The sequence below is a fragment of the Tamandua tetradactyla genome, chromosome 6 (assembly GCF_023851605.1).
Source record: "Tamandua tetradactyla isolate mTamTet1 chromosome 6, mTamTet1.pri, whole genome shotgun sequence".
NCBI lineage: Eukaryota > Metazoa > Chordata > Mammalia > Pilosa > Myrmecophagidae > Tamandua > Tamandua tetradactyla.
The window spans coordinates 143,917,464-143,942,757 of record NC_135332.1 but is presented as its reverse complement, the minus strand read 5'-3'; the positions used below and the strand labels follow the sequence as shown (position 1 = coordinate 143,942,757).

Below are 25,294 nucleotides of genomic sequence, written 5' to 3'. Positions count from 1 at the left end.
CAACTATTTTATTTTTTACCAATTACCTTTGGTCATCGGCTCCATTTTGACTGCTGCTCAAGACAATTCTCCAAAGATCTGAAGATACCAGTTTCTTCTGGTCATTCACAAGACTGATATCTGGCAACTGCAGTTCACAAACTTTGCTTTCAGACAGACTAAATTCTCGAAATGCAACAAAAACTTTCTGGAGTTCATCCCAGTATTCCAAACTACAAGGAACCTGTGAAAAATAAAGAAGATTTTAGAAATTGCAAATAGGAACTATGCTTCTATATTTGTTACAATGCAAGTTAAGCCCTCATAAAAGTTATATTAATAAGACATTTTTTAAAAGTTAATGAAATTAAAAGCTAACACTTAATGAGCCCTTAGCATGTGGAACTGTTCTAAGCACTTGGCACATACTACAGCAGCCCTGGTGCCCAGTAACATGATTATCCCCCATTTCACAGTTTGGTTGAGAAACTTGTTTAAGTTAACAGAGACGGTATGCAATGGAGTTATGATCCAAACCCAGGTTGGTGTGACTTTAGAGATGGCCAGGAGTTGATTTTGAAAGCACAAGTTTGTGCTTGTATGGCCAGGAAAGGGACATGAAGGATGAGGTTAGTCAAATCAGGGGTGTGGTTAACTACAGTATCCGACACTCAAAGGAAAAAAATAAATGATGAGGTAAAATTAGACCCTCTTTTCCCTTTCCTTCCCCCCTTTCTTTGTGAAATTCTCTGCCTGAAAGCTTTTTTAGTTCAGAATCCTAAATTATGGGCCCACACAATTCCATGTCAGCATCGCCAAAGAGCAGCTTATCTAAATTCTGTCTACTTGGCTCATTGTCCTCATGCTATACATATTTAAATCAGTGTCAAAAGCATTTTAATCTTTATGAATTTTAGGAACTTCCTGGGATTTACAGCAAGTAATGTCAAGCATATTTTCTGTTGAAAGTGTGCTTAAGTTGGTTGAGTCTTAGCAAACTCCACGGTTCCTAAGACTTTCAAAAAGAAAACAAGGCAGCTTGCCATTAGGCAGTTTAAGGGTAATGAAAGTGGACTGTAGTGACACTGGGGCCAAGGGAAGGAGGAATGGATTAAAAAGAGGGATATCAAAAAAGAGAGATTTGGGAAGAAGCCAAAGAACTTTAATTCACAACTTTGTGTCTCATCAGCTCATGAGTGCATGCTTCAATTGGAATGTTCCAGGGTACTGTGAAATTTCGCAAAACAATAGAAAATAAACTGTTATGAAAATACACTGGAAAATGTGTCAGTTATATACTTGACAGGATTTTCCTGTATATTATCAATTTTCTTTGGTTAATAAAGGGGTATTAATAAATTCACTCCAAATGGAATTCCTGCTGAAAAAATATGAAATTGTGTGCCTATACATGCATTTGTAAGTCACATATTTTTTTCCTATATTAAGAATTCTTAAAACTTTAAAACAAAGACTAATAACTCAACATTGAATATAACTAGTATTTTAAAGGCAACTTTATTCAATTGTCCAAATACATATTAAGCAATAAATTTATACAAGAAAAACTATATGGATATAATTTTTATATTATCTTCTCTATTCTAAAAAAAATCATGTTAGTGTCACACTCAGGATAAAATCCTGCCCATGCCACATAAATCATTTCTCTGTGACCTTGGGCAATTTATTTAATGAGTTCCAGTTTTCTCATTTCTGAAATGAAGATAATGAAAGCTATATTCTAATGCTTTTAGGTCAAATTACGGATTTTGGACTTTATCTTAACGTCAAAAGGACAGCTTTGAAGGGCTTTAAGCAAACAAGTGGTCAAATTAAAGTTTTCAAAAGATTCTGGATAAAAGATTTGGATAATATGTGGAGAATGGATTAAAAAGAGTCAAGAGTGAGTATGAAGCAAATGCAGTAGTCTGTGCAAGAAGTGTTGATTACTTAGAGTATGGTTGGTGACAGTGGAGTAGTATGCGGAAGACTCGTAAGACATAAAAATCAACAAGACTTGTTGATTGATTAGATACGAGAAATGAGAGGATGATTTCAAGGATGACTCTCAGGTCTCTGATGCGAGCAACTGTGTGGATGCTGATGTCATTCATAGGGATGGGGAAAGCTGACTTTTCTTCTCTATGGAATAGATTTGTGGTAAAGAAAGGGAGCTCACAGGTTTATTTTTAGGTGAGCTGATTTGGAGACATGGATAAGCCATCCAAGTGGAGTTATTTTGTAAGGACATGGCTATTCTGCAGAGTGGAAAGGGAGTTAACTTTGTTGATGCTCAGCTAAAGGTTTGACCAGCATTAGACTTTTATCAAGGACAGAAAGCAATAATATTTAGGATATTTACTTGCAAGAGGCTGTTTTAAATACAAAATGAGACCCTAAAGTGTTTAAGGAGGGATGAGAAGACAGAGCGAGTGAATAGGAAGAGATCAGGGAACAAGAGGTTTACATACAATCTAATGAATGACTGTAGCAGAGATGCTGAGTAAAATGGTTGTAGAGATATGAGAAACTGTGTTGAACAGGATGCTGGAGTGAATAATTTAGGAGGTAGAGCAGTTCTGGATGATGACAAAGTCTAGGACATGTGCATAGGAGTGAGTAGTTAGGACTTCAATGGAGTGGCGATCACTAGAGTCAGTAGGTCAAGCAAGGGTTTTGGCTGGGTCATTCACATGGATGTTGATGGCAGTGAAAGAAAAGAATGAAACCATGGGCCAAAGACTTCTAGAATGAGGGAGTGAGCCCCCAAAATTGGTAGATAGTAACAACAAGAAGGAGCAAAGATAATACAATTTGAAGGAATTCAAAGAATGGGGGGATTTTACAGAGGCTAGAGGAGCAATGGCCTGCAAGCAACAGCCTGGAGAGAAAAAATTCCCCACTTCCTGAATTCATGGTAGAAGGGATATGAGCGAATGAACATATTCCACTTCTGAGGTTTTCAAGGGTGAGGAGTCCCTAAAGAAAGCCTGATTTCATTTAAGATGATGGGACAGAGGAAATATTTGAAGAGTTTGGGGTTTAGGGGAGTTCACTCATCATAAACCAGGTATTCCAGAGGAAACAGTAGAAGTGCTTGAAAGGTAGGGACCAAAAGAAATTGGTAAGAGGAGGAAAGAGATACAAAACAGTATGTAGGGATAGTAGGGTAAATCTTATAATTGAGTGGTGACTGGAAAAGAAGGAAGTGAGGTATGTGTTGGAATCCAAGTTCTGATTTAGGAGGAGTAGGACCAATGGCCATGTTTCTAAGAGTAGCCTGTTGGTACCCTTCTTGAGGCCTGGCTGTATGCCACATGTTGTCTGATCAATTTTCTTAAAGAAATAGAGCTATATCTCCAGTAAATTCCTAGCACAAGGTCTGGTATCTTGTATATGTTTAATAAATATTTCTTGAAATAATGAATGAAGATACCTGCTGGAGAGACAACAATCTTACTTTCTTTAACAGTTTTACATTCTAAAAAGGTCTTGTTTTATATTCTGGGTCTTTCCTTCAAATTATTTTGCAATCACACCCACTTTTAACAAAGTTTGCATTATAGTCACTAGTTTTCCTTTGTCTTTCAGTTAGAAGATGACATTGACTGGCCAGTCTCTAGGTCAGGAGTGACATAATTAAACTAAAAATCCAATGCAGTCATATTGTGCTTACAGCACCATATGGTAACAATTAATTATTCTCAAGAAATAATTCTGGGCTCTATTTTGTGTGATCTATTTAAAATAACTTTATTATGTGCTTTTAAAGTTTGAAAGAGATGACGTGAATTATCTTTAGTTACATATCCTTAACTGAGGCTTTATTATTAATTCCTGTACTGAATAACTTGAAGGAAAGATGACTATTTCAAGAAAGTCTGGTTGCCAAAAAATATTTTAGAGAGCCTGAATATTTAGTACTGAGTCATGGGAAGTGGGAACAAGTAAATTGGTTTCACTGGAAAACGTTCCACTTGTAACACATGGTACACTTCAAATTACTGTCAAGATTATATATATTTTATTACATTTTGTTTTCCTATCCGTTATTTGACAGAACCTAAGAAATTAGCCAGCCATACATAATAAACTGTACTCTAAGCATATGTGGTCTTTGCACATGAATATATTTCAGTTTGTCTTTTTGCCAATTGGTAAGAGCACATCTATTTTTGCATTAAAAATGTTATTCCACAATTTGTTTCCATTTGATGGCTAATTTGGGATGATTTGCATGTGTGTTGGCCATTTAAAAATATTTTTGGTACAAAGACTATTTTGGCACTTAATTTGTTTTTATTACTTAATAGTACTGCCAAGACTATTAGCAGGATTTTGACTGCCCATCTCTTCTGTGGATAAATAGTTCTGATTTCCTTGAGTAGGGGCTGCTGAAGCTGGGTTGTTGCTTCTTTGCCCATTCACTCCCACCAAGCAGCCTAGGCAAAGCATAGAAGTGAAGTATCTTCACATATACTTATTTGTAAAGTAAGGAGCTGGGAGGTAGAGAGAGAGAGGGGAGACTTAGCAAGTGATGTATCTTGTTCAACTCCTTCAATCATCCCTTCCTTTATATCATGACAAAAAAACAGAGAGAGGATAGCTGACTCTGTGGGTCTGGTTGGTGAAAACAAAGTCAGAGCCTCCATTTAGTACAGGGTATACTATCTTCATCGCTCCTCCCACATTTTCAAATTTCCTGGGTTGCCAAGTAGACAGGTAGGTATAGTAGGGGAAGAACAGCTGGTTCTCCACAATCATTCATGTTTTTGGTATAACTATTAATAGTCATAGTGGTAACAACTACAGTAAAAGAGCTTACTTTTTTAACAGCCCATTACACGTTACAATTTACGAAGATCCTTCATTTACATTATCTTAGTGAGGAAAACATTCACATTACAAATGGTAAGCGGGAGCCACTGACTGTAAATCCTATCCTATTTAAATGAATTATCTTCAGATTAAAAGAAGAAAATTAGACCTTATAATGTGTCATTAACAAAAACCAGTTCCATTTTCTTTAAAATGGAAGCAATCTAAATGCAGAATGCTTTTTGATCTTTGCCATTTTACCCAGTCAGTTATATTTACTTAATTTGGCAGGTTTTTTTTAAGTGACTTTCTTGAGTTTTTCCTAAGCATTTAAGTTTTCAAACAACTCTTTCTTTTAATCCTCACATTTCACTGTATTTTGTAATACTTAATCAAATTATGCAGTGATAATAACAAATACAATTGTTATAAACACATTGCAAGTAATTGTAACTGACTCTTGATAAGCAAAGTAGAACAGAAACTGAGAGTTTTTTAATCATCTGTACAAGCATTAAGTGTGCTGAGGTTATCAGTAAGAATGTTTTACAGAAGAAATGGCAAATTCTGGCAAGCCAACTAAGTGAGGGCTGGTTAAGAAAGCTTTTAATTACATTACCAGCAATTAGAATTTAAGAATACATATTTTTCCATTTCTCTACATCGCTGACTTTTAAAATTTTCGAACAGGTATCTGCAGTTAGAATACATTTTACATTGAAACCCAGTGTAAACACATTCACAGAATTGAAACAAAAGTTTCTAAAATAACACCCTTACTACCTGCAATGCCCACTGTTATTTTCGATTAAAAATTTTCTTCTGCTTAATGATTTCTTCCATTGTGACTATGCAAAGGCTTTGATCCTATAAACATTCAATTCACTTCTACTAGTTTTTCTAAGATGTGGCTTTTAAAAATAGATAACTCTTTACAACTTGGAAACAACTTTGGTATTAGTGTATTCTAAATTGACTTATTTCCCTATAGTCAACAAGTTATCACAATGCAACTTATTAATAATTCCTTCTCAGTATTTTATTATATCCATCTATAATAGGGCCTATTTCTAGGATATCTATTTTGTGTCCGTAGTCTATGTTCTGACTATATTGTTTTGTTTACTATTGCTTTAAAATAGTTTTAAAAATTGGGTAGGGAAAATACTCCTCAAAGCTTCCTATTAAAATAAAAAAGGTATATATGATTAAAAATATAACTATTAAATCATGAAACAGATAAATAATTAAATAATATAAGCCAATGATTTCCAAACTGAATAATGGGAATAATGCCTTCCTACAAATTTATAACTCTATTCTTACAAAAAAGGGGGGAGAAGGGAAGAAAGGGATTAAGGGAGAAGGAAAGAAAGAACAAAAAGATTATTGTGGGCGGGGCAAATAAGTTTGGAAAATGATACATAGCAAGTGTCTCACAATAATTATATTAAAAAGAATGAATATAGCAGTCATAAAAATATAAAAACAGCAGTCATAATAGCTAATATTCATTGCTGACTCTGAGGCACATATGGGCTCAGTGCTTTGCATATATGGTCCTATTTAATCCTAATAATAATTCTATCAATGTTCCATTTTACATACGAAGGAATTGAGATACAGGTAAAGTAAATAAACTGTCCAAGATCGAAAAGCTAGAAAAAGAAGTTAATAGTTCACAGTAGAGTATTAAATACACTGAGAAGTAGAACAGTAAACTCAGTGTACTCAAAAATCATTTTACAATAAAAAATCAAATACCTCTTGGTATCTCTGATATTTACTATTCTAAGTAACACAGAGAAAGTTTGAAATAGATTAATTTTGGCACCAAATAGTATACAGTAGTCTAATTAATTGACTGATTGCTATTCATCAACCAATCTATAAACTATGAAAAAGGAGCTACAAGTGCTAAAAAGGAAAAATGAAAATGATGCAGCTCCTCTGCTTCAGGGACTTCTCAAGAGGCAGCAATTACTGTAGCAATCAGTTCTAACATCTTTATAACAGGAAAATCAATTCAACAATGTTATAGTAATCTAAATGAAAAAAATGTACATTAAAAAGCATTTCAAGGAACGGATTTCTTAGTGAATTATAGCAGTTACCATATTGATTGTGTTACTTTGATAAAAAATTTTAAGATTTTTTTCCACCACTTTCAGTGCCTTTTTTTTCTTTTTTTTTTTTTTTTTTGGCATAGGCAGGGACCGGGAATCAAACCGAAGAATTCTGCCACTGAGCCACCACTGCACTGCCCAAGTCAGTGACTTTTTAAAACACATATTCACACACCATAAAATTAAGCCTTTAAAGCATACACTTCAGTGGTTTTTAGTAGACTCACAGAAATGAGCAAATCCTAATTCCAGAATATTTTCATCACCCAAAAAGAAACCCCATACCCCAAAGTAGTTATTTTCTTCCTCACAACCCAACCCGAGAAACCACTAATTTATCTTCTATCTCTACGGATTTGCCTATTCTGGACATTTCATATAAATGGAATCATATGATATGTGGCTCCTTTTACTTTACATACTATTTTCAAGATAGAGCCATATTACAGCATATATCAGTATTTCATTACTTTTTTATGCAGAATAATAGTCTATTGTATGACAATAACACATTTATTAATCTATTCATCAGTTGATGGACTTTTTAGTTGTTTTTACTTTTAGGCTATTATGAATAATATTGTCATGAACATTTGTGCAGATACATGTTTTCAATTCTTCTGGATGTACACCTAGGAGTGGAATTGCTGGATCATACAATAACTCTGTGCTTATGTTTTTGAGGAACTGCCAAGATCTTTTCCAAAATATACCAGCAATGTATGAATGTTCCAAATTTTCCACATCTTCTCCAACATTTGTCTCTGTGTGTCTTACGGACGATTACTCCTAGTGGGTGAAAAGTGGTATCTCATTGTAGTTTTGACTTGTATTTCCCTATGACTAATGATGTTGACGATTGTTATGGTCAGGTTCATGCGTCAACTTGGCCAAGTTGTGGTACCTGTTTGTCTGGTTGGGCAAGTGCTGGCCTGTCTGTTGCAATGAGGACATTTCATAGAATTAGATCATGATCACTTCATGAGAATCCACAGCTGATTCCATTTGTAATCAGCCAAAGGGGAGTGTCTTCTGCAATGAGTGATGCTTAATCTAATCACGGGAAGCCTTTTAAGGAGGATTCAGAAGAGACAGGCTCTTCCTGTTTCAGCTGGTGAGCCTCTCCTGTGGAGTTCATCAAGACCCTCCATCGGGATCTTCGGCTTCACAGCCTGCCCTGTAGATTTTGGATTCTGAGCTCCCGCAGTCACGTGAGACACTTTTATAAATTTTATATTTGCGAGTGTTCCCTGTTGATTCTGTTTCTCCAGAGAACCCTAACTAATACAAGGATCTTTTCCTGTGCTTATTGGGCATTTCCTTATCTTCTGAGGTGACATATCTATTCAAATCCTTTGCCCATTTTTAAATTGGTTTGTCTTTTAATTGTTGAGGTATAAGAGTTCTTTTATAATCTTGACACTAGATCCTTACCATATATATATTATTAATATTTTCATCCATTCTCCCATAAGCTCTCTTTTCACTCTTTTAAAGGTGTCCTTTGAAGCACAAACATTTTTGCAGGGAGGGACTTTTAAACTTTTTTATTGCATAACATTTTTACAAAGCAAAGAAAGAAAAAGTAATAAAGCACCCTTAAACAAAGTTACAAAACACATTCCTGAGTTTGTCATGGGTTACCATTCCACCATTTCAGATTTTTCCTTCTAGCTCTCCAAAACACTGGAGTCTAGAAGGAATATTAATACAGTGATTTAGCAGCCATACTCATTTGTCAAATCTTATTTTCTTTGTTATACCTTGTCATGGTCAGGTTCATGTGTCAACTTGGCTAAGTGATGGTACCTGTTTGTCTGGTCGGGCAAGTTATGGCCTGTCTGTTGCAATGAGGACATTTTGTAGAATTAGATCACGATCACGTCAGCTGCATCCACAGCTGATTCCATTTGTAATCAGCCAAGGGGAGTGTCTTCTGCAATGAGTGATGCTCAGTCTAATCACGGGAAGCCTTTTAAGGAGGATTCAGAAGAGACAGGCTCTCTCCCTGCTTCGGCTGGCGAGCCTCTCCTGTGGAGTTTGTCCAGATCCTCCATCAGAATTGTTGGTTTCACAGCCTGCCCTGTGGATTTTGGACTCTGTGTTCCCGCATTTGAGAGACTTTTATAAATTTTATATTTGCGAGTGTTCCCTGTTGATTCTGTTTCTCTAGGGAACCCTAACTAATACATACCTCCTTCTTCTCCTTTAATTCTTCTCCCAATCTATAGGGTCTTTGGGGAATGGCTGTTCTGATTTTTTCATGTTGAGAAGGGGTGTCCATATTAAAGAATCAGGGGACGTAATTAATTGATAATCCTGGACAGACTGGTCCCTCTGGGTTTCAGGATTTATCTGGCCTAGGAACCCTCTGAGGATTATATATTCCAGGGAGGCAAACTTAGTACATCACACCTTTTTAGCCCTAGGTTTTCTTAAGAGCCAATAGCAGTGATGTTGATTGGGGTTTAGCAAACCATGGCAATTAATGCTATCTAACTGAACTCTGCACAAGAGCAACCTCCAGAACTGCCTCTTGACTCTGATTTCCCTTGGCCACTGAAGCCTTATTTTGTTATACTTCTTTTCCCCCTTTTGGTCAGGAAGGCATCGTCAATTCCACCATACCAGGGCCAGACTCATGCTTGGGAGTCATGACCCACATTGCCAGGGAGATTTTCACCCCTGAATGGCTTGAACCATGCGGCAGGGAGGGCAACAATTTTCCTTGCAGAATTGGGCTTAGATCGAGAGAGGCCACATCTGAGCAACAAAGAGGCTTCCTGGAAGAAACTCTTAGTCCTCATCAAAGGTAGTCTTAGCTTCTCCTCTACAGAAATAACTTTCATAAGAGCAAGCCTCAAAATCCAGGGCTTGGCCTATGTTCTTGGGAGTCCCCAATAGCTGTAAGGGTACCTTGGCTTCCCAGATGGGGGAGTTTATGATATATATCAACTATTATTTTATATAGCTATGCTAACTTTCAGGGGTGCAGTACTCCATTTCTGGGACCCAGAAGTCACTGAGCTATTCAAAGTTTCAGGGAAATACCAGCTGATACACATATAGCTTAGAGTCTCAGAATCCAGAAATACCTGCAGACCAAATGTGACTCCTATAAAGGCCCACAACTAGGCTCTCAAAATCTTATAAGTATTTTTTGAGAGCGACCTTAGTATATTTGTTCATTTCTGGCCCATTTTGCACAGTCTATTGTCCCCAAGGTTTATTCAGTTCATCCTATCCCTAGATGTCCTTCCACACAAGCATTATTAAATTTTGAAGAAGTCCATTCTATTTTTCTATGGTGTGTGCTTTTGGTGTCATATTTAAAAACAAAACAATCTATTTCAAGGTCAAGAAGATTTATGCCTATGTGTTCTTCTAAGAATTTACAGTTTTAGATCTTACATGAAGGTTTATGATCCATTCTGAGGTAAGAGCTAATTTTTGTAGGTGATGGGAGGTGGAAAGTCTAACTTCAATTTTTTCAGATGTGTAAATAGTCCTAGCACCATTTGAAAAGACCATTCTTTCTCCTATTTAACTGCTTGGCACCCTGCTCAAAAATCAGTTGACTGTAAAAGTGAGGGTTTATTTTTGGACTCTGAATTCTATTCCATTGATCTACATGTCTACCCTTATGCCAGTAACACAGTGTCTTGATTTGTACTAAGTAAATCTGTATTAAGTTTTGAAATGGGGAAGTATGGGCCCTCTGACTTCATTCTTTATAAGATGGCTTGGCTATTCTGGGTCCCTTGCATCTCCTTATAAATTTTAGGATCAGTTTGTTAATTCTGCAAAGAAACCAGATGGATTTTGATGGAGAATGCATTGAGTCTATAGATCCTTTGGAGGAATACTGCCATCTTGATAATATTAAGTATTCTGGTCCATGAACATAGAATGTCTTTCTATTTATTTAGATCTGTAATTTTTTTGAACAAGGTTTTGTAGTATTCAGAGAATAAGATTACCAATTATTTTGATAAATTTATTCCTGTTTTATTCTCTTTGATGCAATGGTAAATGGTATTGTCTTGTTAATTTCAAATTGTTCATTGTCAGTATACAGAAATACAATTAACTTTAGTATACTGATATTGTATCTTGTAACCTTGCAAGGTTTTTTGTTGTTCCTTAAGATTTTCTAAATACAAGATAATTTCATATGCAAATAGAAATAGTTTTACTTCTTCCTTTCTAATCTGGATGTCTTTCATTTCTTTCTTTCTTTTTTTTTTTCTTTTTGCTTCCTAATTGCCCTGGCTAGAATCTCCATATAATGTTGAGTAGGCATGTGTGAGCAGAAACTCTTGTCTTGTTCTTGATCTTAGGCAGAAACCTTTCAGTCTTTTACCGTTAAGTATGATGTTAACTGTAGTTTTTTAAAAAAATACATGTCCTTTATTAGGTTGAGGAAGTTTCCTCCTGATCCTAATTTGTTTAGTGTTTTTATCATAAAATGTTATTAGATTTTATCAGATGCTTTTTTCTGAGATAATCACATGGTTTTTGTCCTTTATTCTATTAAGATAAATTACATTGACTGATTTTTATTTGCTGTATCAATCTTGCACTCCTTGATTAAATTCCACTTAGTTATGGTATGTGATCCTTTTTACATGTTGCGGGATTCTGTTTGCTAATAACTTTTTGAAGACTTTTGTGTCTATATTCACAATACATACCATAAGATATACTGGTCTGTAGTTTTCTCGTCTTGTAATGTCTTACCCCAGCTATGGTATCAGAGTAATAATGAGCACATTGAATGAGTTGGAAGTATTCCTTCCTATTCTAGTTTTGAAGAATTTCTGAAGGCTTCATGTTAATTCTTCTTTAAACTTTTGGTGGAATTCATGAGCAAAGCTATCTTGTCATGGGCTTTTTCCTATGGGAAATTTTGTTTTGTTTTCACAGGTGAAACTTGCTTTTTTTTTTTTACAATGTAATTTTATTGAGATATATTCATACCATACAATCCATCCAAAGTATACAATGAATGGTTCATAGTTTCATCACATAGTGGTACATACATCACTATATTCATTTTTAGAACACTTGCATTACTCCAGAAAAAGAAATAAAAAGAAAAAATAAAACCCCAAACATCTCATACCCCTTACCCCTCCTCTTATTGACCACTAGTATTTCACTCTACCCAATTTTAAGACTTACAAAAGAGGTAGGCTAACTAGGACAGTGTAGTATTGTCATATATATATATATATATATATATATATATATATATATATATATATATATATATATCTCAGTGGAACAGAACAAAACATCCAGAACTAGATCCATACAAACATGGGCAACTGACAATTTTTTTTCTAATATAGTTATATAATCATTATCAAAGATCAGGGCTACTGGCTTACAGTTCAACAACTTCAGGTATTTTCTGCTTATTCTAAAACACTAGATACTAAAAAGAAATATCTGCATATGCGAGTCACTAGTCACAGTCATTTGTTAAATTCTAATTTTTCAGTTACACCTTCCCCCTCTCATTAAATCTTTCTCTCAATCATCAAGGATATCTACGGAATGTCCATTTTAACTTTTTCATGCTGGAAAGGTGTTGACCTTATAAGGCAGAGGAATAAAACTGTTTGATATTCTTGGAGAGACTGGTACCTCTGGGCTTCAGGGTTTATATGGTATAGGATCAATCTGGAGGCCTTAAGTTTCTGAAAAATAAACCTATATAGAGCCTAGGGCACACTTTAGGGTTTTCAGGAATACTGTTGGTTGAGCCTTGGCATACTGTGGTAGTCTGCAAGCTTAAGTTTGCATTAAAGTAACCTCCAAAATGACCTCTTGACTCTATCTGAAATCTCTTAGCCACTGAAACTTTCTTTGGCCCATTTCTTTTCCCCCTTTTGGTCAAGAAGGCATATTCAATCTGTGGGAAGTTTTTTGATTAACAACTTAATCTCTTTCTATAGGTCTTTTTGGATTGTTTTATTTCTTTTTGAGTCAGTTTCAATCTTTCAAGAATTTTTTTTCATCTCAGCTAGGTTGTTACCTAATTTGTTGGCATACAGTTGTGTGTAGTGTTTCCTTAGGATCCTTTTTATTTCTATACGGTCAATAGTAGTGTCCTCTCTTTAATTCTGGATTTCAGTAATTTAAGTCTTCCCTCTTTTTTTTTTCAGTCAATTTAGCCAATCTTTTCAAAGAACCAGCTTATGGTTTCACAGATTTTCTCTACTGGTCTTCTATTTGCATTTCATTTACTTTCTCTCTAATCTAATTGAGGTGTTTGGTCTATTATCATTTAATGTAATTACTGATAAGGTAAAAAGGTAGGATTGATGTATGCCAGTTTGGTATTCATTTTCCATGCATCTTAAATTTTATTTGTTCCTCCATACCCCACTACTGATTTCTTTTATATTAAACAGATATTTGTTTACTGTACCACTTTAATTCTCTTACTGTTTATTATTTTTAAAAATTATTTTCTTAGTGATTGCCCAGGGAATTAAAGATTAACATCTTCAATTCCCAGTATTTGTGTATTGGGAATGTCTTAAGTTGTCCTTCATTTTTTTTTTTTTTTTTTTTTTTTTTTTTTTTTTTTTTAAAGGAAAGACAGAGAGAAGGAAGGAAGGATAGAAGGAAGGAAGGAAGGAAGAAAGGGAAACATTTTTAAACATTTTCTTGTTTTATTGTATTCTGTTTCTCCGTTTTTGTTACATGGGCTGGGGCCGGGAATCGAACCGAGGTCCTCCGGCATAGCAGGCAAGCACTTTGCCCGCTGAGCCACCGCGGCCCGCCCTGTCCTTCATTTTTGAAGAATAATTTTATTGGACATAAAACTCTAGGCTGATAGACTTGCTTTTAATACTTATGTGATTCCACTGCTTTCTGGGCTCTGTTGTTTTTGATGAGAAATCAGCTGTAAATCTTAATTAAGATACCTTTTATACAGCTAGTCCCTTTTCTCTTGCTGTTTTCAAGACACTATCTGAGTCTTTGGCTTTTGAAAGTTTGAATATGATATGCCAAGGTGTACATATCTTTCAGTTTATTTTACTTTGAGCTTTTTGAGCTTCTTGGATGTGTAGATTAATGTTTTTCATCCAGTTTTGGAAGTTTTCATCCATTACTTCTTCAAATATTCTTTCTGCTCTTTCTTTCCTCTCCTTCTGGGATTCCGATTATGCATATGTCCATGTACTCAATGGTATCTCACAGGTCTCCTCAGCTCTGTTCATTTTTCCTTTTCTTTTTTGTTCTTTCTCCTCCTCAGACTGGATAAACTCAATTAACTTATCTTCAAGTTTGTTAATTCTTTCTTCTGCTTGCTCAAGTCTTCTGTTCAGCCTCTCTAGTGAATTTTTCATTTTAGTTATTGTATTTCATCTCTTATTTGATTCTTTTAAAATACTTCCTATCTCTTTATTGATATTCTGAATCTGGGTGAGACAGTGTTCCTGACCTTTGGTTTAGTTCTCTGAACATATTTACAGTAGGTGACTTAAAGTCTTTGTCTAATAAGTCTGATGTCTGAGCTTATTTGGAAATAATTTCTACTGATTGCTTTTTTCTTGTATAAGTGACATACTTTCTTGTTTCTTTGCAGTTACCATGTTTTTGTTGAAACTGGATATTTTAATAATATTTTAGTATTATTAATAAATAAAATTTGTTATACAAATAGTATATTATTAGTAATAATATTAATATTAATAAATAATGACAACTCTGGAAATCAGATTCTCACTGTTTCCCAGAGTTGCTGTTGCTATTTGTTGTGGTTGTCTTTTAAGTGACTTTTCTGAACAATTCTGTAAGTCTACATTCTTTATCATGGTCACCAAAGTCTCTGCTCAGTTAGCTTTGTGGTCACTTGATGTTTAGAAGGAGATTTCCTCAGACCTGGAACCAATATGTCTTCCAGTCCTTGGTGAGGGACCCTGAGCTTGTTGGGGCTTGTCTTCAATTCAGCCAGGCAGTTGACAATTCTTCCCTAGGGTTCACTTCCTGCTTATGCAGAGGCTCAAAGTCAGCTAGAGGTGAGAGTGTAGGCATTCTGAGGTCTTTCCTGAACATGCATACAACCCTGGCATGCACACAGCCCTATGCATGCACGTCCTTCTAATCTTCTCAAAATATGTTGGAGCTTTTCAAAGGTCCTATGCAAATCTCATTCACCAGATTTTCCTTTAAAACTTTTTGATTCACCTATTGTTTGGCCCAACTAATATCTACTGTCTCAGACAGTGGTAAAATTAATCAACTGTCTCAAATCGTTTTTGATGTATGTTCCTGGGCACTGAACAAACTCTGAGTAATTTTTTAAACAGTAATTGTTATGAAACTCTTATTTTAATAATAGGAAGTATTTAATCTCATTAACAAAGGTAGAAGTATATAATCCACTTAGAACATTGTCAAGTTGTTGATAAGACCAAATATATCCGCTAGTGGGGAATGCACTAGAAGATGTGAAATGTAAATAGGTGAATTTAGAATTGGTGACTGGAAGAGAGAAGGTAAATGAATAGTTAAAAAGTAGAAAGTGAGATCTGAATACAAAATAAAGAATTGATGAGTGACTAGAAGTGACAGGGCATATGCAGAAATAAAGATGAATGGACTGCAATAAACATTAAAATCTAATAAGTTGAAAAACAACTTTTCTTCTATACAATACATAAGAGGCTTTTATTTATGATTCTAATTGGATTAACTGTCTTTTTAAACATAGAGAACATTTTTAACAACCAGTTATTTATAATACAACAAAAGAAACATATTCACCACAAGAACTTTCAAAGGCAAACTGAGTAGAGATGACTTCAATAGTTAAAATTTATAAATAAAATATATTCTGATAGTATTTATTTTGTGTTTCTACTTCAATGGATGAACCTACTCTTTAATGTGACATAAAATACAGATATGTTTGCAATCTCAAATGATTTATCTTATCATTTTTATGTTTTTGATTTTTAGTTGATTTTGAAGAAGGAAAAAAGCTTCTATACATATTCAACTAATAGAAGTCATAAAAAACCTCCTTAAAATATTGGAACCAGTTGAGAAACCACAAGTATTCAAATGCAGGAAATCATGATTTTATAACATTTTAATGTGATCTACTCTTGGGAAACAAAGTTAACCAAACCTTATTTTTGTACAGGAAATATTCCAGCATACAGTTGTAATACATTGTGGTGAAGGGGTACAGCTGCAGATTTTTCACCTGTAATGCCCCACTGGTATTGTGGCTTACTGCATTGCATCAAGACTGCCTTCCTGTCCGGAAAACCCTTTAAGTACAAACAAGACTCTAAGTCCAGATTTTATTTTCCCTTGGTATCAGAGTATGGTAATTTAAGAGCCCTGAGAATACTTTTTAGGCTTTAAAAGGAAATATGTAACATTCTTTCATTAGGATCTATGTTTGGTTTGGTTTGAAAAAGAAGAAAACTGAACATATGACCAAGTTATCTTATCAATTTATCAAGCTACCAGGTTTCAAGCAAATGCAGGTGCGTAATATGAAATCTTTCAAGATGCTTTTCCTTAAAGAGAAATAATAAAAATACATTACTCTTAATATAACTAGAGCAAGGTCAATTTTGCTGTTTTATGGTTTATTTTAATGATACATAAACCCTAAACTCATGCTGTGTTCTAGTCTGATCTCTCACTGTTCAGGTATTTTATTCATTTGTATCCAACACAGCCAAATGTACTTGGTGTACTGTAAAGAGCACTAATTGGGAGTCAGGGAAAGCTTAATTCTAATCTACATTTAGTTGCTAATTAGTTTTACGATCTTACATTAACGTTACCTAACCAATCTAAGCCTCTGTTTGCTTATCATAAAAAAATTAAGAGGTTGGAATAAGATTATTCTACCTCTTTCCAACTCTACAGTGATACATATAAAGAATCAGCTTTTAAAATTTTATACTTAGGAGAAGAGCTGATATTTTAAGTGCCTACTATGGGCCAAGAGTTACATAATAGTATTTTATTGAATATTAAGTTAGTAAGAGTATATCCATTTTACAGAAAATAAAGCTGCAATTAGAGGAAAATAAACTGAGAAAGGTTAAACAACTTGGCCAAGATCGCAATGACAAAAGTGAGAGAGCCAGGATGCAAATTCAGGATTCTTGGATTCTAGTCTCTTTCACCTTATCATAATGATTTCCACATTTTATTTGCAGTGACAAGGTTTCAAAAGTATGCAACTTGACAAATCAGCAATGTTTATACACCAAATATACTGTGATAATCTGCTATATGATCGTTTTTAAAACTAAAATACAAGTATCACTGATAACAGCTTAATTCTTAATAAAAAGAGATAAGTGTAGTATAGATAGGGCAACACTTGATAATTAAGAAGAATTTAAACGCAATCATAAAATAATTTCTAGATATTTTAAAACATTTTGGAACAAAAAATAAGGTCAGCATGTTTTATAAAAGGTCATTATAAAGTCAAATGTTTATACTAGATCAGAACTAAGTGAACTTTTCTCTGTGAAGAGCTAAATAGTAAATATTTTAGGCTTTGTCTGCCATATGGTCTCTGTCACAACTATTTAACTTTACTGTAGCACAAAAGCATCATAGACAATATGTAAGCCAGAGTGTGTCTGTGTTCTAATAAAATTTTATTTACAAACCAGATGACGGTAAAGAAATAGGAACATTCATTCACTGCTGGTATGACTGGTAAAATGGTGTAGCCACTGTGGAAGAAGTTCAGTAATAACTAGGAAAGTTAAGCATAAAATTACCAAATGACCCAGTGATCTCACCTCTAGGTACATACTCCAAAGAACTGAAAGCAGGGGCTTGAACAGATATTTGCACACCAGTGTTCATAACAGCATTATTCACAATTGGCAAAAGGTGGAAGCAACCCATGCGTCCATGAACCAATGAATGGATATACAAATTATGGTATATACACACACTGGAATATGATTTAGCCTTAAAAAGGATTGAAGTTCTGATACATGCTTAATGTGAATGAACTTTGAAAATATGTTGAATGTAATAAGCCAGACCAAAAGGACAAATATTGTATGATCACACTGATATGAAATAATTAGAATAAACTAATTCATAAAGTCAGAATCTAGAATACAGGCTAGTAGGGAAGGCAATTGGGGATAAGGAATAGGGAGATAAGGCTTAAAATGTACAGAGTTTCTATTTGGAATGATAGAAAAGTTTTGGTAATGGATGGTGGTGGGACAGCATAACATTGTGAATGTGATTAACAGCACTGAACTATATATTTGAATGTGGCTGAAAGGGGAAATATTAGGTAACAATATGGTATCAGAATAAAAAAATTTTAAAAATTCCATGGATGGACCTTGAGGACATTATGCTGAGTGAGATTAGCCAAAAACAAAAGGACAAATACTGTATGATCTCACTGATATGAACTGACATTAGTGAATAAACTTGGAATATTTTGTTGGTAACAGAGACCATAAGGAAATAGAAATAGGGTAAGATATTGGGTAATTGGAGCTGAAGGGATACAGATTGTGCAACAGGACTGAATATAAAAACTCAGAAATAGACAGCACAATACTAACTAACTGTAATACAATTATGTTAAAACACTGAATGAAGCTGCATGTGAGAATGACAGAGGGAGGAGATCTGGGGGCATAAATGAAATCACAAAGAAAGATAGACGATAAAGATTGAGATGGTATAATCTAGGAGTGCCTAGAGTGAATAATAATAGTGACTAAAAGTACAAATTTTTAAAATGTTTTTGCATGAGGAAGAACAAAGGAATGTCATTACTGCAGGGTGCTGAAAATAGATGGTAATTAATATTTTAAAATTTCAACTTACGTGTGAGACTAAAGCAAAAAATGTTTATTCGGTACAAAATTTATATTTTGACTAGAGCATCTCCTAATATAACTTATGTAGACAGTTGGTTGAAGAACATAAGTACATAGAACTTTGGGTAGGACATTAGATTTTACTGGTTTGTCCAGAGTGATGCCCCAATGAATCCCAGAGTGATTTGATCAATGAGTGGAAATGTATTTGCAAAGTCCCCTTTGGGGAATGGTGAGAATGGGGGAAAATTCAACCTCCCCAAACTAAATTATTGATATTCTCACAAGCAGTGTGGACAACCAAAGCTATAGGCTGAGACCCCAGTCTTGGGTTTTGTTCACATGAAACTTAACCCCACAAAGGATAGGTCAAGCCTACTTGAAATTAGGTGTAAGAGTCACCCCCAAGAGAACCTCTTTTATTGCTCAGATGTGGCCTCTGTCTCAATACAACAAGCAAGCTCACCACTCTTCCCATCTACATGGGACATGACTCCCAGGGGTGTGGATCTTCCTGGCAGCGTGGGACAGAAATCCTGGAATGAGCTGAGACCCACATCAAGGTACAGAGAAAACCTTCTCGACCAAAAGGGGGAAGAGTGAAATGAGACCAAGTGTCAATGGCTGTGAGATTCCAAACAGAGTTGAGAGGTTATCCTGGAGGTTATTCTTACGCATTAAGTAGATATCACCTTGTTATCCAAGATGTAATGGAGAGGCTGGAGGGAACTGCCTGAAAATGTAGAGCTGTGTTCCAGTAGCCATGTTTCTTGATGATGATTGTATAATGATATAGCTTTCACAATGTGACTGTGTGATTGTGAAAACCTTGTGTCTGATGCTCCTTCTATCTACCTTGTCAACAGATGAGTAGAACATATGGAATAAAAATAAATAATAGAGGAAACAAATGTTAAAATAAATTCAGTTTGAAATGTTAGTGATCAATGAAAGGGAGGGGTAAGGGGTACGCTATGTAAAAAAATTTTTTTTTCTTTTTCTGTTTTTGTTTTATTTTTCTGTTGTCTTTTTCTGAATTGATGCAAATGTTCTAAGAAGTGATCATGATGATGAATATGCAACTGTGATGATATTGTGAATTACTGATTATATAATGTAGAACAGAATGAGCATATATTAAGGATGTTTGTATTTCTTTTAATTTTTTTTAATTAATAAAAATCATTAAAATATTTCACCTTATGTGTGAGACTAAAGCAAAAAATATTTGGTACAAAATTTATAATTTGACTCGTGCATTTCCTAATATAACTTATGTAGATAGCTTGATTGAACACCATAAGTACTTGGGATCTTGGGTAGGACATGAGATTTTGTTATTTTGTTGTTTTGTTCAGAGTGATGCCCCTGATGAATCCCAGAGTGATTCAATCAGTGAGTGGAAAAGTATTTGCAAACTCCCCTTTGGGGAATGGTGAGAACGGGGAGAAATTCATCTTCCCCAGTTGAATTCTTGATATTCTCACAAGCAGTATGGACAGCCAAGGCTATAGGCTGAGCCCAGTCTTGGGGTTTGTTCAGATGAAGCTTAACCCCCAAAGGATAGGTCAAGTCTACTTAAAATTTAGGCCTAAGAGTCACCCCCAAGGGAGCCTCTTTTGTTGCTCAGATGTGGCCTCTCTCTCCAGCCAACACAACGAGCAGTCTCACCACCCTCCCCCTGTCTACGTGGGACATGACTCCCAGGGGTGTGGACCTTCCTGGCAATTTGGGACAGAAATCCTGGAATGAGCTGAGACTCAGCATCAAGGGATTGAGGAAAACCCTAGAATGAGCTGAGACTTAGCATCAAGGGATTGAGAAAACCTTCTTGACCAAAAGGGGGAAGAGTCAAATGAGACAAAGTGTCAATGGCTGAGAGATTCCAAACAGAGTTGAGAGGTTATTCTGGAGGTTATTCTTACGCATTAAGTAGATATCACCTTGTTATTCAAGATGTAATGGAGAGGCTGGACAGAACTGCCTGAAAATGTAGAGCTGTGTTCCAGTAGCCATATTTCTTGATGATGATTGAATAATGATATAGCTTTCACAATGTGACATGAAAATCTTGTGTCTTATGCTCCTTTTATCTACCTTTTCTACAGATGAGTAGAAGATATGGAATAAAAATAAATAATAGGGAGAACAAATGTTAAAATAAATTTAGTTTGAAATACTAGTGATCAATGAAAGCGAGGGATAAGGGGTATGGTAGGTATAATCTTTTCTTTTCTGTTTTCGTTTTATTTCTTTTTCTGTTGTCTTTTTCTTTTTCTGAATTAATGCAAATGTTCTAAGAAATGATGAATATGCAACTATGTGATGATATTGAGAATTTCTGATTATATATGTAGAACGGAATGATATGTTAATGTTTTTGTTTGCTGTTAATTTTTTTAATTAATAAATAAATAGATTAAAAAAAATTCCAGGAACTGCACAACACAGTGAACTCTAAATTAAACCATGGACTATAAGCTAACAATACAACTATAAACATTTTCTGTCATCAATTGTAACAAATGTGCTACACCAATGCAAGTTATTAATAAAAGGGTGGTATACAGGAATCCTGTATTTTATGAATAATGGCTATGTAAACCACAACTACTCTAATTAAAAATAAACAAACAAACAAAACAGATGGTGAGCTAGATTTGGCCTTCAGGCTGTACTTTGCTGAGCCCTCAATTAGATGAAAAGTTTTGCTCTTATAGAGGCCTTAAGGGTATATGCGTGTTGGCAGATAATTCTCCATGGGTCTGCTATGCTTCCATATATCTTCTGTGTAAAGGCATTGAATGTTGTTGCCCTGAACTCTCTTCACAATATATAAGTACAGCAAACAGGCTTGGAAGATAGAGATAGTGTTTCCCTACAAAGCACAGGGCAGGTGTCTTAAAATTATAGAAGACAAGAGAGAGGGTATCCCTACAGAGCAAAGCCTACACAACAGGCCCTGAGCAAAGGGCAGACTGTACAGTTTAGTTTTTAAAACAGTAACTTTGGTTGACTTCCAGCATTTTCAATAAGTGTCCTGGGGGAGCAAATCTCAGTGTGGTAAAAAGGAAATTGTGTGCAAATTCCATTAACATTCCAAGGAATTATGCCCCGATCTTGGCCCTACTTATCTTCTCAGATTATTCTCTCCCACTTTACATTACATAGATCTTTATTTGTCCTCAACTTGTCTCCCTTACTGTTTCCTGAAATCTCATCCATCTTTTAACACTGCTCATCACACCTATTCCTGGAAAAAACAAAATCAAAAACAAAACAAAACCACCTTCCCTAACCACTCAGAAGTGATTTCTCTTCTGAACTCCCCAAACACACGATTTAAACTCTTTTTGCAGCTCTTGGTATATACTATCTTATGCTGTAGTTCTCTGCACATACCTGTACATAAAGTACTCCAGCTTATGTGCCTTTGTGACTTCCTGCCTCTCCTCACCTGTGCCCTGTGCAGAATGAACACTAACCCCAGCTCCAACTGTCTTCGTGCAAACTTCTCCTCAGAACTGTTGTAAGGGTGCCCCTAGTGTTCAGCCTGCTCATTTAGCAGACACCAAAGATCTACCAAACGTATTAAGCCTAGACTACAAAGAATATGTGATAGAACTTACTTTGGCAATTACCTTTAGGAAATCATCTCAATGCATTAAGCTAATCTTATACTATTTCATTGAACTTTCACCCAGGCACATTCAACAGCTACTAAGCACTATGTTAGACACTGGCGATCAAAAATAAATATCACACAAATCCTGCCTCAAGATGCTGAACACTATAGAGGGAATCAGTAATATAAATAGGCACAAAGTAATATGGGTGTCCTAAGAAGGGCAAATTTCAAAGTGGGTGGAGATAGAGGATATCAAAGCAGCTTTCCTGAAGAAGAGCAAAGAAATGAACATATGAAAATAAATTCACACACACACACGTTTGATCTTTTCAGGGTTCAACTTAAGGCCTTCTCTACCTTGGAAACTTTACATCATAGATGAATACTAAATACATAAATTAAACTAAATATTTAAGTCGAACTGACAAGAAATGGACTGTTACATAGTGACTGTTCTTAAAAATGGGTGATGTATTTGAATATAGACTTAAAAATCAGGAAGCATTTTAATTATTTGCCATTATGTATATAAGAGGTTTTACTCACAACACATAAAAACTCCGAATTTCAAGATTTTTTTTTATACATCTGATAAATCAAACGTGGGTAAACAGTATGAATTCCCAAGAGAACCACATTCTCAGAAGACCACCTCAACACTGTAACCCAAAGTCGAATGTAAAAGAAATGTAGTCAGAAAAATGTAAGATATATACCATTATAAGGAAACATGAATGTCTTTAACATTGATCATGATTATTTTTTTATTGTCTGTCATGTCAAATTTGCTTGAAATAATGACTTTTAATAGTTCAGTGGCAATCACTCTTAACCTTATACTTCCCTGATTTACCATTAAGAGCACTTACAGGGTGTTATAAAATACATCTGTTTTCATACCAGCTGACAATATCAAATCATAGTTCTGTTAACTAGATTTGTTTTCAGGTTTCAGGTGGCTAAGACAACAAAGAAGGCTCTCATAAATATCTACTATTTTCTAAGTATTGCAAAATCCTCTCTAAGAAAATCTACAAAGGGGTGAATTTCCTGGCTTGGAATAACTAGTTCTTTCTTCATGAAGTTGCAGATAGAATTTCTGACTGTACTGACTACCATTATTTGGTGGTGACCTATGTTCTCTTAAGTGAGTCATCATGTAGAAGGAATGTAATGTGGAAAAGATGAGTTTGGGGAATGACTTTTGGATAATTTAGTTGAATTTATAACAGGCAAGAATAAAAGCCACAGCCATAGATTTGCTTTTGAAATTCATGGAAAGGAAAAAAAATAAAAACATAAAGTATAAATCTAACAAATAGTGAGGACAGGGATTAAAATAACCAACCACAGTAGTGGCTCCAGACTATAGTTCTTTACATTTGCACAGAATGATCAGGCAACTTTTTGGGTGTTCCCTACTCATCTTCTCCCCCTGATCTTGCTGCCCAAGGTAAAAAAGTATTCTTGAAAAAATCATTCCTGAAAAAATAAAAGACCACAAGGAACAAGTTCTGCCTTAATATATCCAATTCTTAAGAATTTTGTAAGTAATTAAGATAAGTGGTATTAATTTTGGAGACTTTCTCTCAAAGAAATACAAAAGTAGTAGATTTTTAGAGTTAAAGATACAAATATTTCTGTCATATCTTACATAACTGTAGAATATTTTAAAGGCTTTGATTTTCATTTAGGAATTTTGTTATGCAAAAAAATGATAATTACAAAGAGGATTAATGTATATTTACTTCTATGTGAAAAAATATAATATAAATACTAAAAGGTAAATCAGGTAGAGATCTGAGGAACTGAGACCTAATGTACATTCCCTTGAACGTAATGAAAAATGATTTTTTTTTTAAACTTCATATCCTCAACTACAGAACTGCAGAGTACCTCAAGTGGATATCATTGTTTTAAAGAAAATTCTTCTGGTTAAAAGTCAAATTCAGAACTTTTTTTTTGGTACAATAATGTATCTAACTACTGGCCTGCTTCTTACTTTGGACTCCATCCTGACAGACATCTGTATTTTGTAAATTTTCCTACATTCTGGCTCTAAAGATACACTCAGTTCTGGCCCAATAATCCTTTATTGTTTGAATTCATCAGTGTGAGAATCACAGAACTGGAAAGGACTTTGGGAGGTCATATAGACATCAACTGGCTGGTCTGGACAACACTAACTACAAACCACGGAGACAAATGATGTTTATAGGTTTGTCAAGAAGATTTCAAGATTTCCCTCACCAACATTATAGCACTTAGCATGGATCTCCAATAGAAAGCGCTTTGTGAAATAGTTTTCCATTTGATAAAAACGTTATTTGGTGAAAGTCATGTCTTTCTTTAAAATAAACTAAAAAGCTTATATTTTTAGCTCAATAAAGGGATATTTATCACTGAAACAGATTAGGGGAAGGGAATTCAACATTTAAGACTTTAACATTGCTTTACTGATAGTCAAACAGAATGATACAGATAATGCAATTCATGTTGAATTTCATTTTTAGTTTTACTCTATCTTCTCTACATTTATGTATAAATGAGAATAAATATTTTCCAAGTTAAATCTTTATAAAAATAATACCCTAAACCAGCATAAGAGGCTTCAAATTCTGACTCTATCACTTACTAGCTAAATGGTTTTCAGCAAATTATTTAATCTCCCTGTTCATAGTTTTCTCGCCTATTAAATGTAATGATGATATGGAACTCACAAGATTTTGGGGAAAGAAAATGAAAAAATGTCGGTTAATTGCCAAGGATAATTCCTGACACCTAGAAATTGCTCAATAAATGCAGGCTGCCTCTTCTCCCTTAAAGAAGAATGCATCATTGAATTTAATTTTTGTGAGTTAGTGAAACTGATGATA

General features: G+C 34.8%; 1 protein-coding gene across 7 annotated transcripts in view; it reads right to left on the bottom strand.

Annotated features, from left to right (window-relative positions):
* VPS13B (vacuolar protein sorting 13 homolog B) overlaps positions 1-25,294 on the bottom strand; it is a 1,000,970-nt gene that overhangs the window by 122,864 nt on the left and 852,812 nt on the right. For all 7 annotated transcript variants that reach the window (XM_077167321.1, XM_077167322.1, XM_077167317.1 and 4 more), the window contains one exon: positions 27-223. In XM_077167321.1, coding sequence (XP_077023436.1) covers positions 27-223 — 197 coding nt within the window. The remainder of the gene's footprint in view (positions 1-26; positions 224-25,294) is intronic.